Source organism: Coregonus clupeaformis, chromosome 15 (assembly GCF_020615455.1).
Source record: "Coregonus clupeaformis isolate EN_2021a chromosome 15, ASM2061545v1, whole genome shotgun sequence".
Taxonomy (NCBI): domain Eukaryota; kingdom Metazoa; phylum Chordata; class Actinopteri; order Salmoniformes; family Salmonidae; genus Coregonus; species Coregonus clupeaformis.
Window position 1 is genome coordinate 44,008,803 of NC_059206.1, and position 19,114 is coordinate 44,027,916.

General features: G+C 46.9%; 1 protein-coding gene across 3 annotated transcripts in view; it reads left to right on the forward strand.

The window, feature by feature from the left end:
• The window catches only part of LOC121582371 (histone-lysine N-methyltransferase SETD1B-A-like), a 38,284-nt gene that overhangs the window by 13,221 nt on the left and 5,949 nt on the right, over positions 1–19,114 (forward strand). For all 3 annotated transcript variants that reach the window (XM_045225173.1, XM_041898108.2, XM_045225174.1), the window contains exons 7-11: positions 16,350–17,093; positions 17,696–17,860; positions 17,993–18,268; positions 18,437–18,512; positions 18,615–19,049. In XM_045225173.1, the coding sequence (XP_045081108.1) occupies positions 16,350–17,093; positions 17,696–17,860; positions 17,993–18,268; positions 18,437–18,512; positions 18,615–19,049 (1,696 nt within the window). The remainder of the gene's footprint in view (positions 1–16,349; positions 17,094–17,695; positions 17,861–17,992; positions 18,269–18,436; positions 18,513–18,614; positions 19,050–19,114) is intronic.

Consider the following 19,114-nt stretch of genomic DNA (forward strand, 5'->3'; position numbering starts at 1 on the left):
TTACACCCTCCGCTATGGATGTTAGAGTCTGAAATAGACATTCAAATCGTAAAGATTTCATGATCAAAATCTATCATAGCACATTTGTTGCCATTTGGTATGTTTTTAAAATGTCAGCAGAATGCATAGTAACTCATGACCCCTTGACTTTTTCCACATTTTGTAACGTTACAGCCTTATTCTAAAATTGATTTAAATTTGTTTTTTTCCCCTCATCAATTTACACTCAATAACCCATAATGACAAAGTGTCAAATGGCTGAGGTTAATGTGGTGTGGGAGTCAGGCGCAGGACACCGAAGCTTAGTCCAACAAATTTTACTAGTGCAAACCAAAGCACAATACAATGAACGGCCTCAACAATAAACAGAGGCAAGCGATTACGCAAACTGTGCGTAAACCAATAAAACAATAAACAGAGAAAAAATACGCAGCACTAACGGACAGGCGGATAACAACACACAACCTAACCAACACCAAACAGGCAACTTATAGGACACACAATTAGACACAAACGGACACAGGTGCAACAGACAGACAAAAGCAATCAAACATCGAAACATTCAACGGTGGCAGCTAGTACTCCGGGGACGACGAACGCCGAAGCCTGCCCGAACAAGGAGGAGGAGCAGCCTCGGCAGAATCCGTGACAGTACCCCCCCCCCCTTGACGCGCGGCTCCAGCCGTGCGCCGACCCCGGCCTCGGGGACGGCCAGGAGGACGCGGACCCGGGCGCGTGGGATGACCACGGTGGAACTCAGTCAGGAGGGATGGATCTAGGATGTCCCTCCTAGGCACCCAGCACCGTTCCTCCGGACCGTACCCCTCCCACTCCACGAGATACTGGAGACCACTCATCCGGCATCTCGAGTCCAAGATGGTCCGGACCCTGTACGCCGGAGCCCCCTCGATGTCCAATGGGGGCGGAGGGGTCTCTCCTATCTCATCTTCCTGGAGTGGACCAGCTACCACCGGCCTGAGAAGAGACACATGGAACGAGGGGTTAATATTCTTATAATCAATAGGCAGTTGTAACCTGTAACACACCTCGTACAATCTTCTCAGGACTTTAAAGGGCCCCACAAACCGCCGACCCAGCTTCCGGCAGGGCAGGCGGAGGGGCAGGTTTCGAGTCGAGAGCCAGACTCGATCTCCCGGTGCGTATACCGGTCCCTCACTGCGGTGGCGATCGGCGCTCGCCTTCTGTCGACGGATGGCCCGCTGCAGATGGACATGTGCCGCGTCCCACGTCTCCTCCGAGCGCCGAATCCACTTATCCACCGCAGGAGCCTCGATCTGGCTCTCGTGCCATGGTGCCAGAACCGGCTGATACCCTAAAACACACTGGAAAGGTGTTAGATTGGTGGAGGAGTGGCGGAGAGAGTTCTGTGCCATCTCTGCCCATGGGATATACCTTGACCACTCCTCCGGCCGGCCCTGGCAATAGGACCTCAGAAACCTACCCACATCCGGGTTGACTCGTTCTACCTACCCATTGCTCTCTGGGTGGTAACCCGAGGTAAGGCTCACCGAGACCCCCAAGCGTTCCATGAACGCCCCCCAGACTCTGGAGGTGAACTGGGGACCTCGGTCAGACACTATATCCTCGGGCACCCCATAGTGCCGGAAAACGTGGGTAAATAGGGCCTCAGCGGTCTGTAGGGCAGTAGGGAGACCCGGCATTGGGAGGAGACGACAGGCTTTGGAAAACCGATCCACAACGACCAAAATAGTGGTATTCCCCTGGGAGGGGGGAAGGTCTGTCACAAAATCCACCGAGAGGTGGGACCATGGTCGTTGTGGAACGGGCAGGGGGATGTAACTTTCCCCTGGGCAAATGTCTAGGCGCCTTACACTGGGCGCACACCGAGCAGGAGGAGACATACACCCTCACATCCCTAGCTAACGTTGGCCACCAGTATTTCACGCTAAGGCAGTGCACTGTCCGGCCAATACCTGGATGTCCAGAGGAGGGTGATGTATGAGCCCAATAAATAAGGCGGTCACGAACCTCGAGCGGAACATACGTCCGCCCCACCGGACACTCTGGGGGAGTAGGGTCAGTACGCAGTGCCCGCTCGATCTCCGCATCTACCTCCCACACCACCGGAGCCACCAGACAAGACTCCGGCAGTATGGGAGTAGGCTCAATGGACCTCTCCTCTGTGTCATACCACCGGGACAGGGCATCTGCCTTACCGTTCTGGGACCCTGGGATGTATGTGATCTTAAAAACAAACCGGGTTAGGAACATGTTCCACCTAGCCTGACGAGGGTTTAGTCTCCTAGCTGCCCGGATGTACTCCAGGTTACGGTGGTCAGTCAGAATGAGGAAAGGGTGTTGAGCCCCCTCAAGCCAATGTCTCCACACCTTTAGGGCCTGGACTACAGCTAACAGCTCCCTGTCCCCTACGTCATAATTACGCTCCGCCGAGCTGAGCTTCTTAGAATAGAACGCACAGGGGCGGAGTTTAGGTGGCGTGCCGGATCGTTGCGACAGGACTGCCCCAATACCGGCCTCGGACGCGTCTACCTCAACTTGGAATGGTAAAGCGGGATCCGGATGCGCCAGCACCGGAGCCGAAGTAAACAGGTTCTTTAGTTTAACAAATGCCCTGTCCGCCTCAGCTGACCACTGCAAACGCACCGGACCCCCCTTTAGCAGGGACGTAATGGGAGCTGCCACCTGTCCAAAGCCCCGGATAAACCTCCGGTAGTAATTAGCAAAACCCAAAAACTGCTGCACCTCTTTTACAGTGGTTGGAGTTTGCCAATTACGCACGGCCGACACACGGTCAACCTCTATCTTCACACCAGACGCGGACAATCGATAACCCAAAAAAGGAGACGGACTCCTGGAAAAACAAGCATTTCTCTGCCTTGACATACAAGTCATGCTCCAACAGCCTCCTCAACACTCGGCGCACCAGGGCTACATGCTCGGCTCGTGTAGATGAGTACACTAGGATGTCGTCGATGTATACTACCACACCCTGCCCATGCATGTCCCGGAAAATCTCGTCAACAAAGGATTGGAAGACTGAAGGAGCATTCATTAACCCGTATGGCATGACGAGATACTCGTAATGACCCGAGGTGGTGCTAAATGCTGTTTTCCATTCATCCCCCCTCCCTAATGCGCACCAGATTGTACGCGCTCCTGAGATCTAACTTTGTGAAGAACCGCGCTCCAGCGAATGACTCCGTCATAGTCGCAATCAGAGGAAGAGGGTAACTGTACTTAACCGTGATCTGATTGAGACTACGGTAATCAATACACGGGCGCAAACCCCCGTCCTTCTTCTTCACAAAGAAGAAACTCGAGGAAACCGGGGAAGTGGAGGACCGTATGTATCCCTGTGCCCAAGGACTCGGCTATGTAAGTCTCCATAGCCGCTGTCTCTTCTTGAGACAGGGGATACACACGGCTCCGCGGAAGTGCCGCTCCTGTTTGGAGATCTATCGCACAATCCCCCTGTCTATGAGGTGGTAGCCGTGTTGCTCTCGTTTTGCTGAACACAAGTGCTAAATCCTCATATTCAGGGGGAATGCGCATTGCGGGCACTTGGTTCGGACTCTCCACCGAGGTCGCCCCTAAGGAAACACCTAGACATCTCCCTACACACTGGGCAGACCACTCCATAAGAGCTCTCTGTTGCCAAGCAATGGTAGGATCATGGGCGCTTAACCAGGGAAGCCCCAGCACCACGGGATACGCAGGAGAGTCGATCAGATAAAACTGAATGATCTCCCTGCGTCGTCATCTTAAGTGGTGCTGTGACTTCTCTGATCAACCCCGACCCCAGCGGCCGGCTGTCTAGGGCATGAACAGGAAAGGGGGCTTCTACCGGCCGAAGGGGAATTCCTAACCTATAACAACATTTACGATCAACAAAGTTCCCAGCTGCGCCTGAATCTACTAGCGCCTTATGCTGGGAATGAGGTGCCACCTGTGGAAATCTCACAGGTATACACAAGTGACCAACAGAGAGCTCTGGGTAAGTGGGACGCCTACTCACCTGAAATGACTCCCCAGTGCGTGACCTGTTGTCCCCTCTCCCAGGAGACCCTCCCCAGCACCTAGCCGCAGTGTGTCCTCCACGGCCACAGTTGGTGCAGGGGATGGCCCCCCTCGGGTTCTCTCTCCTCCTCTCCCTAGCGCCAGCACCCCGAGCTCCATGGGAACCGGCTCGGAGGTGCTGGAGGGTGGAATGGACGACCCCACTCGGGGACGTCCGCGGGTAGCCAGCAGGGTGTCGAGACGGATGGAAATGTCCACCAACTGGTCGAAGGATAGGTTGGTGTCCCTGCAGGCCAGCTCACGACGAACGTCCTCTCGTAGGCTACACCGGTAATGGTCGATGAGGGCCCTCTCATTCCACCCCGCATCCGCCGCTAGAGTCCGGAACTCCAGGGCGAACTCCTGTGCACTCCTCTTCCCCTGTCGGAGGTGGAACAGACGCTCCCCGCCGCCTTCCCCTCAGGTGGATGATCGAACACAGCCCTGAAGCGGCGGGAGAACTCCGCGTAGGTGATGGTGGCGGCGTCTATTCCTCCATTCGGCGTTGGCCCACTCCAACGCCTTGCCGGATAGACAGGAGATGAGGGCGGAGACGCTCTCGTATCCCGAGGGCGCCGGCTGTATGGTGGCCAGGTAGAGTTCCACCTGCAGGAGGAACCCCTGACACCCGGCTGCAGAACCATCATATGCCCTCGGGAGCGAGAGCCGAATGCCACTGGGTTCCGGTGCTGGGAGAGGAGGACTGGCCGATGGTGATGGTAAGGTGTGCGAAGGCGTGGGCACCTCTCCCGTAACCAATCGGCGCAGCGTGTTGGACACCTCGTTCATGGCGGCCCCAAGTTGCCGGATCATGGTGTCTTGGTTGCTGATCCGATCCTCCAGCGACTTGGGGCCCGCCGCTGCTCCTGCTGACCTTATAAGAGGTGTGTTGTTCTGTCAAATGGCTGAGGTTAATGTGGTGTGGGAGTCAGGCGCAGGACACCGAAGCTTAGTCCAACAAAGTTTACTAGTGCAAACCAAAGCACAATACAATGAACGGCCTCAACAATAAACAGAGGCAAGCGATTACGCAAACTGTGCGTAAACCAATAAAACAATAAACAGAGAAAAAACACGCAGCACTAACGGACAGGCGGATAACAACACACAACCTAACCAACACCAAACAGGCAACTTATAGGACACACAATTAGACACAAACGGACACATGTGCAACAGACAGACAAAAGCAATCAAACATCGAAACATTCAACGGTGGCAGCTAGTACTCCGGGGACGACGAACGCCGAAGCCTGCCCGAACAAGGAGGAGGAGCAGCCTCGGCAGAATCCGTGACACAAAGCAAAAACTTTTGCACATTTATATATATAAAAAAAAGGTTACATAACATTTACATAAGTAGTCAGACCCTTTACTCAGTACTTTGTTGAAGCACATTTGGCAGCAATTACAGCCTTGAGTTTTCTTGGGTATGACGCTACAAGCTTGGAACACCTGTATTTGGGGAGTTTCTCCCATTCTTCTCTGCAGATCCTCTCAAGCTCTGTCAGGTTGGATGGGGAGCGTCATTGCACAGCTATCTTCAGGTCTCTCCAGAGATGTTCGATCGGCTTCAAGTCTGGGCTCTGGCTGGGCCACTCAAGGACATTCAGAGACTTGTCCCAAAGCCACTCCTGCGTTGTCTTGGCTGTGTGCTTAGGGTCATTGTCCTGTTGTAAGGTGAACCTTCTCCCCAATCTGAGGTCCTGAGTGCTCTGGAGCAGGGTTTCATCAACGATCTCTCTGTACATTGCTCTGTTCATCTTTTCCTCGATCCTGACTAGTCTCCCAGTCCCTGCTGCTGAAAAACATCCCCACAGCATGATGCTGCCACCACCATGCTTCACCGTAGGGATGGTGCCAGGTTTCCTCTAGACGTGGCACTTGGCATTCAGACCAAAGAGTTCAATCTTGGTTTCATCACTCTAGAGAATTTTGTTTCTGATGGTCAGAGTCCTTTAGGTGCCTTTTGGCAAACTCTAAGCAGGCTGTCATGTGCCTTTTACTGAGGAGTGACTTACGTCTGGCCACTCTACCATAAAGGCCTGATTGGTGGAGTGCTGCAGAGATGGTTGTCCTTCTGGAAGGTTCTCCCATCTCCACAGAGGAACTCTGGAGCTCTGTCAGAGTGACCATCGGGTTCTTGGTCACCTCCCTGACCAAGTCCCTTCTCCCCAGATTGCTCAGTTTGGCTGTGCAGCCAGCTCTAGGAAGAGTCTTGGTGGTTCCAAACTTCTTCCAGTTAAGAATGATGGAGGCCACTGTGTTCTTGGGGACCTTCAAACCTGCAGAAATGTTTTGGTACCCTCCCCCAGATCTGTGCCTCGACACAATCCTGTCTCCGCGCTCTAGGACGATCCCTTCGACCTCATGGCTTGGTTTTTGCTCTGACACGCACTGTCCACTATGGGACTTATATAGACAGGTGTGTGCCTTTCCAAATCATGTCCAATCAATTGAATTTACCACAGGTGGACTCCAATCAAGTTATAGAAACATCTCAAGGATGATCAATGGAAACAGGATGCACCTGAGCTCAATTTCTAGTCTCATAGCAAAAGGTCTGAATACTTATGTAAATAAGGTATTTATGTTTTTTATTTTTAATAAATGTGCAAAAATGTCTAAACCTGTTTTTGCTTTGTCATTATGGGGTATTGTGTGTAGACCGTTGAGAAGGAAAAAAACGATTTAATCAATTTTAGAATAAGGCTGTAACGTAAGAAAATATGGAAAAAGTCAAGGTGTTAATGCTTTCTGAATGCGCTGTAATTACAGGTAGCCTGAATAGTATACAAGGCCAGACGTCATAGGTTTTTTCTCTTTATATGTATCAAAATTAACCCGTACCAGTTGAATTTAGATGCACATATATAACAACAATTATATTCAAATTTTTCTGAAATATTGTAACATTATGCAAATGAGACATTATAGATGTGCATACACTGCCAATCCATTTTTCAGGACACTGATGAAGTCAGCATATTTTGGGGTGCTTTCATTTGAAAAAGACACTCCAGGACTATTCACAGATTGTTGAAAAACACTTATCTTGCTATCTAAGAAACAATACTGCCATGTATGAGAAAGGCATTTCAGCATCTATTTTCCAAGAGAATCTTAGCTAGAACACATAATTTTCAAGATATCAATTGCTTCATTAAAAGGCCTGAAGAGTGTCCCAGAACAAGCACACAAAATATGGTGAATGCACAAGCTTCTGAAGCGAAGATATGATACATCAATATCATCACATAATGCTGAAAAAGGATACTGCCAATGAAGAGAAACCAATAGACCATATAAAACCTTGATGAAAGTTTCAAGATGATCCGATGTAAGGTGCTTGTTATACAAAATATTTTCCTAAAAAAAACTTGATGGATGTTAACATTGCCTGTCCCAGTCAACCCCTATCTTTACAAGACTAGAACAAGCAAACAAAACTCAAGACATTTCAATTTGGTCTGTATTGCTTCATTAAAGGTCCAATACAGCCATTTTTTATGTCAATATCAAATCATTTCTGGGTAACAATTAAGTACCTTACTGTGATTTGTTTTCAATTAAAATGGTCAAAAAGAAACAGAAATAGCTTCTAGCAAAGAGCAATTTCGGAAGCAAGAATTTAGCTAGGACTGTCTGGGAGTGTTCTGAGTGGGGAGGGGAAAACTAGCTGTTATTGGCAGAGAGGTTTGGAACGCTCTTTCTTATTGGTCTATTAACTAATTTATCGCCTGGTGATGCCACCAGGCTTGCCAAAACTCCATCCCACCAAATCAGGTTGAAATTTCAGGCGGTCTTTTCAAACACCTCTTACACTAAATGGGCGTTATCATTATTTTCACAATTTCACTGTATTATTCCAACCTCAGTGTGGAAATATTTATAAAACACAGGAAAATGATGTTTTTTTTACATCTCCTCTTCATCACTAATACTGGGGGACAGCTATGAGTGGAAAAACAAACACTCTGTGACTATTCTAAAATTCATTAAATAAGATTACAGTGAGGGGAAAAAAGTATTTGATCCCCTGCTGATTTTGTACGTTTGCCCACTGACAAAGAAATTATCAGTCTATAATTTTAATGGTAGGTTTATTTGAACAGTGAGACACAGAATAACAACAACAAAATCCAGAAAAACGCATGTCAAAAATGTTATAAATTGATTTGCATTTTAATGACGGAAATAAGTATTTGACCCCCTCTCAATCAGAAAGATTTCTGGCTCCCAGGTGTCTTTTATACAGGTAATGAGCTGAGATTAGGAGCACACTCTTAAAGGGAGTGCTCCTAATCTCAGTTTGTTACCTGTATATAAGACACCTGTCCACAGAAGCAATCAATCAATCAAATTCCAAACTCTCCACCATGGCCAAGACCAAAGAGCACTCCAAGGATGTCAGGGACAAGATTGTAGACCTACACAAGGCTGGAATGGGCTACAAGACCATCGCCAAGCAGCTTGGTGAGAAGGTGACAACAGTTGGTGCGATTATTCGCAAATGGAAGAAACACAAAATAACTGTCAATCTCCCTCGGCCTGGGGCTCCATGCAAGATCTCACCTCGTGGAGTTGCAATGATCATGAGAACGGTGAGGAATCAGCCCAGAACTACACGGGAGGATCTTGTCAATGATCTCAAGGCAGCTGGGACCATAGTCACCAAGAAAACAATTGGTAACACACTACGCCGTGAAGGACAGAAATCCTGCAGCGCCCGCAAGGTCCCCCTGCACAAGAAAGCACATACAGGGCCGTCTGAAGTTTGCCAATTAACATCTGAATGATTCAGAGGAGAACTGGGTGAAAGGGTTGTGGTCAGATGAGACCAAAATCGAGCTCTTTGGCATCAACTCAACTCGCCGTGTTTGGAAGAGGAGGAATGCTGCCTATGACCCCAAGAACACCATCCCCACCGTCAAACATGGAGGTGGAAAACAAGGGGACAGGACAACTTCACTGATTTTTTTGTTGTTGTTGTTATTCTGTCTCTCACTGTTCAAATAAACCTACCATTAAAATTATAGACTGATCATGTCTTTGTCAGTGGGCAAACGTACAAAATCAGCAGGGGATCAAATACTTTTTTCCCTCGCTGTGACTGAAAAGCCCTTGACTCTTGGCCAAAATTAATGCAATTTCCTACTTAAACCTTTCAAATTAAGTCTGAACAACATATAGACCTTTTTAGGAAAGTTATGGATAACGTGGTTTCATTTGGAAATTTGTGCATGCTCAGGTTGACTTTTACATGAATCGATCAATTGGTAGAGCATGGCGCTTGTAATGCCAGGGTAGTGGGTTCGATCCCCGGGACCACCCATACGTAAAAATGTATGCACACATGACTGTAAGTCGCTTTGGATAAAAGCGTCTGCTAAATGGCAATTATTATTATTATTATTATTATTATTATTATTATTATTATTTACTCATAGCCTGTTTTCTTGTTTTTGCCTTTTGATGTAGATTTTAGATTTATTTGTATGAGTTAGTTTCACAGCTATTCAAGGACATTAAATCAACAGCTGTGTTTTGTGTACTTGACTTAAAGTCAAGGGTATATTTGATCATACTTGTGCTAACACTTGGGGTGAACAGTATTTAGACTTGGCTCATCCATCAAATGCTTGAAGTACAGTGAGGGAAAAAAGTATTTAGTCAGCCACCAATTGTGCAAGTTCTCCCACTTAAAAAGATGAGAGAGGCCTGTAATGACAGACAAATTGAGAGAAAAAAATCCAGAAAATCACATTGTAGGATTTTTAATGAATGTATTTGCAAATTATGGTGGAAAATAAGTATTTGGTCACCTACAAACAAGCAAGATTTCTGGCTCTCACAGACCTGTAACTTCTTCTTTAAGAGGCTCCTCTGTCCTCCACTCGTTACCTGTATTAATGGCACCTGTTTGAACTTGTTATCAGTATAAAAGACACCTGTCCACAACCTCAAACAGTCGCACTCCAAACTCCACTATGGCCAAGACCAAAGAGCTGTCAAAGGACAGCAGAAACAAAATTGTAGACGTGCACCAGGCTGGGAAGACTGAATCTGCAATAGGTAAGCAGCTTGGTTTGAAGAAATCAACTGTGGGAGCAATTATTAGGAAATGGAAGACATACAAGACCACTGATAATCTCCCTTGATCTGGGGCTCCACGCAAGATCTCACCCCGTGGGGTCAAAATGATCACAAGAACGGTGAGCAAAAATCCCAGAACCACACGGGGGGACCTAGTGAATGACTTGCAGAGAGCTGGGACCAAAGTAACAAAGCCTACCATCAGTAACACACTACGCCGCCAGGGACTCAAATCCTGCAGTGCCAGACGTGTCCCCCTGCTTAAGCCAGTACATGTCCAGGCCCGTCTGAAGTTTGCTAGAATGCATTTGGATGATCCAGAAGAGGATTGGGAGAATGTCATATGGTCAGATGAAACCAAAATATAACTTTTTGGTAAAAACTCAACTCGTCGTGTTTGGAGGACAAAGAATGCTGAGTTGCATCCAAAGAACACCATACCTACTGTGAAGCATGGGGGTGGAAACATCATGCTTTGGGGCTTTGGGGTTTTTCTGCAAAGGGACCAGGACGACTGATCCGTGTAAAGGAAAGAATGAATGGGGCCATGTATCGTGAGATTTTGAGTGAAAACCTCCTTCCATCAGCAAGGGCATTGAAGATGAAACGTGGCTGGGTCTTTCAGCATGACAATGATCCCAAACACACCGCCCGGGCAACGAAGGAGTGGCTTCGTAAGAAGCATTTCAAGGTCCTGGAGTGGCCTAGCCAGTCTCCAGATCTCAACCCCATAGAAAATCTTTGGAGGGGAGTTGAAAGTCTGTGTTGCCCAGCGACAGCCCCAAAACATCACTGCTCTAGAGGAGATCTGCATGGAGGAATGGGCCAAAATACCAGCAACAGTGTGTGAAAACCTTGTGAAGACTTACAGAAAACATTTGACCTGTGTCATTGCCAACAAAGGGTATATAACAAAGTATTGAGAAACTTTTGTTATTGACCAAATACTTATTTTCCACCATAATTTGCAAATAAATTCATTACAAATCCTACAATGTGATTTTCTGGATTTTTTTCCCTCATTTTGTCTGTCATAGTTGACGTGTACCTATGATGAAAATTACAGGCCTCTCTCATCTTTTTAAGTGGGAGAACTTGCACAATTGGTGGCTGACTAAATACTTTTCCCCCCCACTGTATTAGGAAATAACCACATGCTGCAAAATGCTAGTAAGGATTTTTAGACACTAATGTCAATGTTTGTGTTAGACAGCCTAGGGCCATACTTGCGAACATTAGAAAAAGTTGACGTTTTATTTCAAGTTTAAGCATTTGCCAGTTTAAAATAATTTACGTAGTTGCACGTGATCAAAGGCTACATGTTAGCTGTTCCCATTACATAACCTGGAACATTTAGCTCTATGCTAAACTCACCAGTTGATAGTGATTATTTCCTGTTTCAGCCTATCAAAGATCTTAAACTTTTTATCCACAAAACAATGGCATTCCTTAAAATAGGTATACTTGGCCACCAGAAGGATATATTTAAACCTCAAAATTCAAGGTTTACTTTTGCTCCCCTTCAGACTTTTTTGCTTATGACAAAATCCCATGTTTTTTCCTATCCGTTTCACATACATTCATGTTCTTTCACAGCAATAAAGATGTAGGCAGATTATACAACATGTAAATTTAATTCGTACATCGTAAAAAAAAAGTAGAAGACGCTCGTGATGTTGTCAAATAGCTGTAATTTACCCTAGTGCATCACGCCACCAATTAGTGATAGCCGTATGTCGGTAAGCCCAGAGACGGCGAGATACAACGGGCGCAAGTTCGAATTCCCCTCGGGCAATGTTTTTAAATTGTTTATATATATATATATTTTAATGCTCCACTGTTGATCCTCGTCAAATAATGCATATGTGACAAAGTAGATGATTATCTCGGATGAGGACAAACTTGCCGCAAATGGCGAAAATCACCAGGGACAGGCTTGCAACACTGAGCTAATCGTCCAGTTTAAAAATTGGTGTATGTTTTAGCGACTTCGATTAGCATATGGTGCCGTGTAGCTCAGTTGGTAGAGCATGGCGTTTGCAACGCCAGGGTTGTGGGTTTGATTCCCACGGGGAGCCAGTATGTAAAAAAAAAAAAAGAAAATGGGGGGAAAAATGTATGCACTCACTAACTAAGTCGCTCTGGATAAGAGCGTCTGCTAAATGACTAAAATGTAAAATGTTTGACTGCTGTTAAGGACGCTCTAAGGAAAAAGTGTTCTAACACGTCCAACTACATTGGCGATTGTAATTGGCTGATATGGAATTTGAACCGGATATACAGTGGATTCGTAAAGTATTCAGACCCCTTGACTTTTTCCACATTTTGTTTTGTTAAAGCCTTATTCTAAAATGGATATATATTTTTACATCTACATACAATGCCCCATAATAACAAACTGAAAACAGGTTTTAAGATTTTTTTTGCAAATGTATTAAAAATAAAAAACACACACTACCGGTCAAAAGTTTTAGAACACCTACTCATTCAACGGTTTCTCTTTTATTTGTACTATTTTCTACATTGTAGAATAATAGTGAAGACATCAAAACTATGAAATAACACATATGGAATCATGTAGTAACCAAAAAAGTGTTAAACAAATCAAAATATATTTTATATTTGAGATTCTTCAAATAGCCACCCTTTGCATTGACGACAGCTTTGCACACTCTTGGCATTCTCTCAACCAGCTTCACCTGGAATGCTTTTCCAACAGTCTGGAAGGAGTGCCCACATATGCTGAGCACTTGTTTGCTACTTTTCCTTCACTCTGTGGTCTGTCTCAGCCCAAACCATCTCAATTTGGTTGAGGTCGGGGGATTGTGGAGGTCAGGTCATCTGATGCAGCACTCCATCACTCTCCTTCTTGGTCAAAATTTGGACTCCAGACCAAAGCACAAATTTCCACCAGTCTAATGTCCATTGCTCGTGTTTCTTGGCCCAAGCTAGTATCATCTTCTTCTTGGTGTCCTTTATTAGTGGTTTCTTTGCAGCAATTCGACCCTGAAGGCCTGATTCACACGGTCTCCTCTGAACAGTTGATGTTGAGATGTGTCTGTTACTTGAACTCTGAAGAATTTATTTGGGCTGCAACTCTGAGGCTGGTAACTCTAATGAACTCATCCTCTGCGGCAGAGTTAACTCTGGGTCTTCCATTCCTGTGGCGGTCCTCATGAGAGCCAGTTTCATCATAGCGCTTGATGTTTTTTTTGCGACTGCACTTGAAGAAACTTTCAAAGCTCTTGACATTTTCCGTATTGACTGACCTTCATATCTTAAAGTAATGATGGACTGTCATTTCTCTTTGCTTATTTGAGCTGTTCTTGCCATAATATGGACTTGGTCTTTTACCAAATAGGGCTATCTTCTGTATACCCCCCCCTACCTTGTCACAACACAACTGATTGGCTCAAATGCATTAAGAAGGAAAGAAATTCCACAAATTAACTTTTAAGAAGGCACACCTGTTAATTGAAATGCATTCCAGGTGTACCTCATGAAGCTGGTTGAGAGAATGCCAAGAGTGTGCAGAGCTGTCATCAAGGCAAAGGGTGGTTATTTGAAGAATCTCAAATATAAAATATATTTTGATTTGTTTAACACTTCTTTGGTTACTACATGATTCCATATGTGTTATTTCATAGTTTTGATGTGTCCACTATTATTCTACAATATAGAAAATAGTACAAATAAAGAAAAACCCTTGAATGAGTACTTTTTAACAGTAGTGTACCTTATTTACATAAGTGTTCAGACCCTTTGCTATGAGACTCGAAATTGAGCTCCGGTGCATCCTGTTTTCACTGATCATCCTTGAGATGTTTCTAGAACTTGATTGGAGTCTACCTGTGGTAAATTCAATTGATTGGACATGATTTGAAAAGGCACACACGCCTGTCTATATAAGGTCCCACAGTTGACAGTGCATGTCATAGCAAAAACCAAGCCATGAGGTCGAAGGGAGTGTCCTAGAGATCCAAGACAGGATTGTGTCGAGGCACAGATCTGGGGAAGGGTACCAAAACATTTATGTAGCATTGAAGGTCCCCAAGAACACAGTGGCCTCCATCATTCTTAACTGGAAGAAGTTTGGAACCACCAATACTCTTCTTAGAGCTATCCACCCAGCCAAACTGAGCAATCGGGGGAGAAAGGCCTTGGTCAGGGAGGTGACCAAGAACCCGATGGTCACTCTTGACAGAGCTCCAGAGTTCCTCTGTGGAGATGGGAGAACCTTCCAGAAGGACAACCATCTCTGCAGCACTCCACCAATCAGGCCTTTATGGTAGAGTGGCCAGACAGAAGCCACTCTTCAGTAAAAGGCACATGACAGCCTGCTTGGAGTTTGCCCAAAGGCACCTAAAGGACTCTCAGACCATGAGAAAGAAGATTCTCTGGTCTGATGAAACCAAGATTGAACTCTTTAGCCTGAATGCCAAGCGTCACATCTAGATGAAACCTGGCACCATCCCTACGGTGAAGCGTGGTGGTGGCAGCATCAAGCTGTGGGGAGGTTTTTCAGCGGCAGGGACTGGGAGACTAGTTAGGATCGAGGGAAAGATGAACGGAGCAATGTACAGAGAGATCCTTGATGAAAACCTGCTCCAGAGCGCTCAGGACCTCAGACTGAGGTGAAGGTTCACCATGCAACAGAACAATGACCCTAAGCACACAGCCAAGACAATGCAGGAGTGGCTTTGGGACAAGTGGCTGAATGTCCTTGAGTGGCCCAGCCAGAGCCCGGACTTGAACCCGATCGAACATCTCTGGAGAGACCTGAAGATAGCTGTGCAGCCATCCAACCTGAGAGGATCTGCAGAGAAGAATGGGAGAAACTCCCCAAATACAGGTGTGCCAAGCTTGTAGCATCATACCCAAGAAGAAGCGAGGCTGTAATCGCTGCCAAAGGTGCTTCAAATAAGTACTGAGTAAAGGGTCTGAATACTTATGTAAATGTGATATTTCAGTGTTTTCTTTTTATAGTTTTTTTGCAAACATTTCTAAATACCTGTTTTTGCTTTGTCATTATGGGGTATTATGTGTGTGTGTGTGTGTGTGTGTGTGTGTGTGTGTGTGTGTGTGTATATTGATGAGAAAATATTTTTTCACAAAAATCTATTTTAGAATAACATTTACATTTAAGTCATTTAGCAGACGCTCTTATCCAGAGCGACTTACAGTTAAGTATAAGGCTGTAACGTAAGAAAATGTGGAAACAGTCAAGTGGTCTGAATACTTTCCGAATGCACTGTAATTATGGGCGGCCACCTGGTGAGTGAAATCGGGCTAAATGGGCCATGTTATGTAATGGGAACAGCTAACATCACGTGCAACCTAATTTCTAATGTTCGCAAGTTTCCATGGCCGAGCAGCCGCCCATAAGCCTAAGATCACCATGTGCAATGCCAAGCATCAGCAGGAGTGGTGTAAAGCTCGCTGCCATTGGACTCTGAAACAGTGGAAACACGTTTTCTGTAGTGACGAATCATTCTTCACCATCTGGCAGTCCGACGGATGAAAATAGGTTTGGCGGATGCCAGGAGAACGCTACCTGCCCGAATGCATAGTGCCAACTGTAAAGTTTGGTGGAGGAGGAATAATGGTCTGGGGCTGTTCATGGTTCGGGCTAGGCCCCTTAGTTCCAGTGAAGGGAAATCTTGATGTAACAGCATACAATGACATTCTAGACGATTCTGGTCATTTAGTGTATCTGCAATGTTGTAGACCAGTGTTTCCCAAACTCGGTCCTGGGGACCCCAAGGGGTGCACGTTTTGGTTTTTGCCGTAGCATTGCACAGCTGATTCAAGTAATCAAAGCTCGATGAGGAGTTGATTATTTGAATCAGCTGTGTAGTGCTAGGGCAAAAAACAAAACGTGCACCCCTTGGGGTCCCCAAGACCGAGTTTGGGAAATGCTGTTGTAGACGATAACCATTTGATAAAGTGTTTGTTAACTTGCACAAGCTGCATTTGAAGTGGCATGGGATCGTATCCACTGCTAGGTAAACAAATATGTTTCTGATGTCAAACTGCACGTGCAACATTTCATGACACGGCCGGGAAACGGGTCTGTAGGGATGAGTAGAGAAGCTGGAACCTGTGCTTATTGTGTGGATGCTTTCCATTTGACTCTATCAGGTCATGTATTGTATAGAGATATCCTGACACCTTGTCCTTTCCATCTCCCACAGAGCCATCAGTCCTCTGGGGAAGACATGGAGATCTCGGATGAGGACGACATGCCAGGCACGCCCACGCACAGTGGCGACTGTGCCAAAGGCATCGTGGTCAACTCTGCTGTGTCCCCCATGCAGTCCATGCCCCTCCCACCCCCCGGCTTCCACCCTCTACCCCCTCAAGCAGGTTTCGGTCTTGCACACCACCTCTCTGCCGTCCCAGGCCCACACCTGGCACCTGGAGTGCCCCACCCCATGCTGCCTCAACTCTACCCCCATGGCATGGTGCCCATGATGCAGATGGAGCTGATGAGCTGTCTGCCTCAATGGGGCAGCGTTCACATGTCCTTCCAGATGCAGACTCAAATGCTGAGTCGCATGGCCCAGACCCGGGGGCCCTACCCCTACCCACACTTCATGAGCACAGGAGGGACGGCTTCAGCTGGGTCAGCAGCCATGCAGTTTGGGGGTCCCTACCCACCCTTGTCCATGAGTAGCACCCCAGCTGCCAGTGCAGGGGGCCATGGGCAGCAACCCTGGCCCCACCCCAGCATGCCCAAGTTCAACCCTGCCGTTCCTCCACCGGGCTACGAGGCTAAGAAGGAGGATCCTCACAAGGCCACCGTGGAAGGGGTGCTGCTGGTCATCGTCAAGGAGCTGAAGGCCATCATGAAGAGGGACCTCAACCGTAAGATGGTGGAGGTGGTAGCCTTTAGGGCCTTTGACGAGTGGTGGGATAAGAAAGAACACTCAGCCAAGGTGAGTCATACTTCAAATCCAGCTCCTATCTAGTCTCACTTCAGTCTCATGTAAACAGTCAATTCTGAGATTATGTGGAATTTCTTTTACATTTAATGAAGCACAGGCCTGTCAATGTTGGTTTAGCTCAAATATATATCCCTCAGTCTTTATGCATATTTCTAATGGTAGAATATGGCCATTGTTGCTTGGATACAAAATAATGTTTTTGAGGAAAGCCTCATTTAAAACTCCTGGAATGTTTTGTATCAGAAAAGCTCAACTAACCTTGAATTTTTGCGAAGTTGAGGTTATGAGTGAGAATTTATTTGAATGTGTTGAAATTATGGACTCTATTGACAACAAGGTAGGCATATCAGAGTGATATATTTAGAGAATTTGGTTAGTTGAATGAGTTTGGTTAATTAATATGGGTGAAATTGTTGAGTACAAAGGACATTGCTGTGTGAACTGGCTAGGTTGTTGTACTTTGCTATTTCACAAACTCTAGCTACCATTTAATTGTAATGACATGACTATTCTAGCCAGCTATTCTCCTGCGTTAACTAGCCAGATAACAACCAGGCTTTCATATGAGTACCATGTTGTTGTTCGTCCCCAAGGCGTCCCTGACCCCGGTGAAGCATGGAGAGGAGGAGAAGCCCAAGCCCAAAGAGACCATTGGCTCCAGTCTACTGGAGAACTGGAACAAGGGAGAGGGCCTAGGCTACGAGGGCATGGGCCTGGGCATCGGCCTCCGAGGAGCCATCCGCCTGCCATCCTTCAAGGTACCTCCAGACACTTTTAGGATTGACTAAGAAGGGCTCTGGCGCTTTGTAAAATAGTTCTATCATTTTATATTTGGCAAAATGTATTTGTCACAACTCATTGGGAGAGATTATTAATGTGTGTGTGTTCAGGTGAAGAGGAAGGACCCTCCTGATGCTACCTCCACCGGGGACACTAAGCGAGCGCGGCCCTCCACGCCTGTGGATGATGAGCTAGCGGAGCTCCCAGAAGATGGGTCCAGGATGGACGAGGACAGCGCGGCGTCACGGAGACGACATGCGCGGCCGCTGGAGCTGGACAGCGAGGGAGAGGAGGAAGTAGAGACTTCTGGGAAGGAGGAGTCCCTGTCCGATAGGGAGGAGGAGCCTGACGAGACGGAGGCCTCTGAGAGGTTGTCGTCGGGCAAGGTGAGCTGTCAATCAAATGACCACATGTCCTAGAATGGGAGATGAAGTGTTGACCATCACAACCTTCAACAGGTGCTTCAGCTCATTGGGAGAAGGCAACCTGAGGCATCATACTGTAGAACAATGTTTTTAATAATAGCTTTTAACATCTGGGATTGGACCTTTCAGGAGAGTGGAGAGGATGAGGACGAAGATGAGGCGGCATCATCCAGTGATGGTGAATCATCTGAGTCGTCAGATGAGGGTAAATCCACGCTGATGATGTCAATGACTATAGTTATTTGCTATTCTGGTGTGTAAACTCCTCTGTAACTTGTCCTATTCTCTCTCCTCCTCGCTCCCACAGACGTTGCCAGTTCAGCGTCCTCTAAAGTCGACTCTGACTCCTCTGCGAGTGGGGACTCCTCTGACTATGAATCCAGTTCAGAGGAAGAGGCAGAGGAGGAAGAGGAGGAGGAGGAGGAGGAGGAGGAGGCAGTGGTAGACGTGGAGAGTCTACCGGATAAAGACGAGGACCGGGTTCGGACCTCTTCGTCCTCATCCTCCTCTTCATCTTCCTCATCTGAGGAGGAGGTGGAGCCTAAGGCGCCCAGCACGCCCCTAGGTCCTCCCCCAGAGGACGAGCCCTCAGAGCTGGCTGGTTTAGAAGAGGACCAGACGCCTAGGGAGGGGCTGAAGCTCAAGCCCAACCACAGATGCCTCAGTGAGGTGGAGGGGGCAGCGGAGCCTGGCCGGACCAGCCTGGAGGACCTCAGGCCCCCTTCACCCAAAGGAGTCCCAGGTCTTAACCCTCTCCTGTTACCTAACCACACAAGCCTTGTGTTTCAGATGCCATTTCAGATGTTA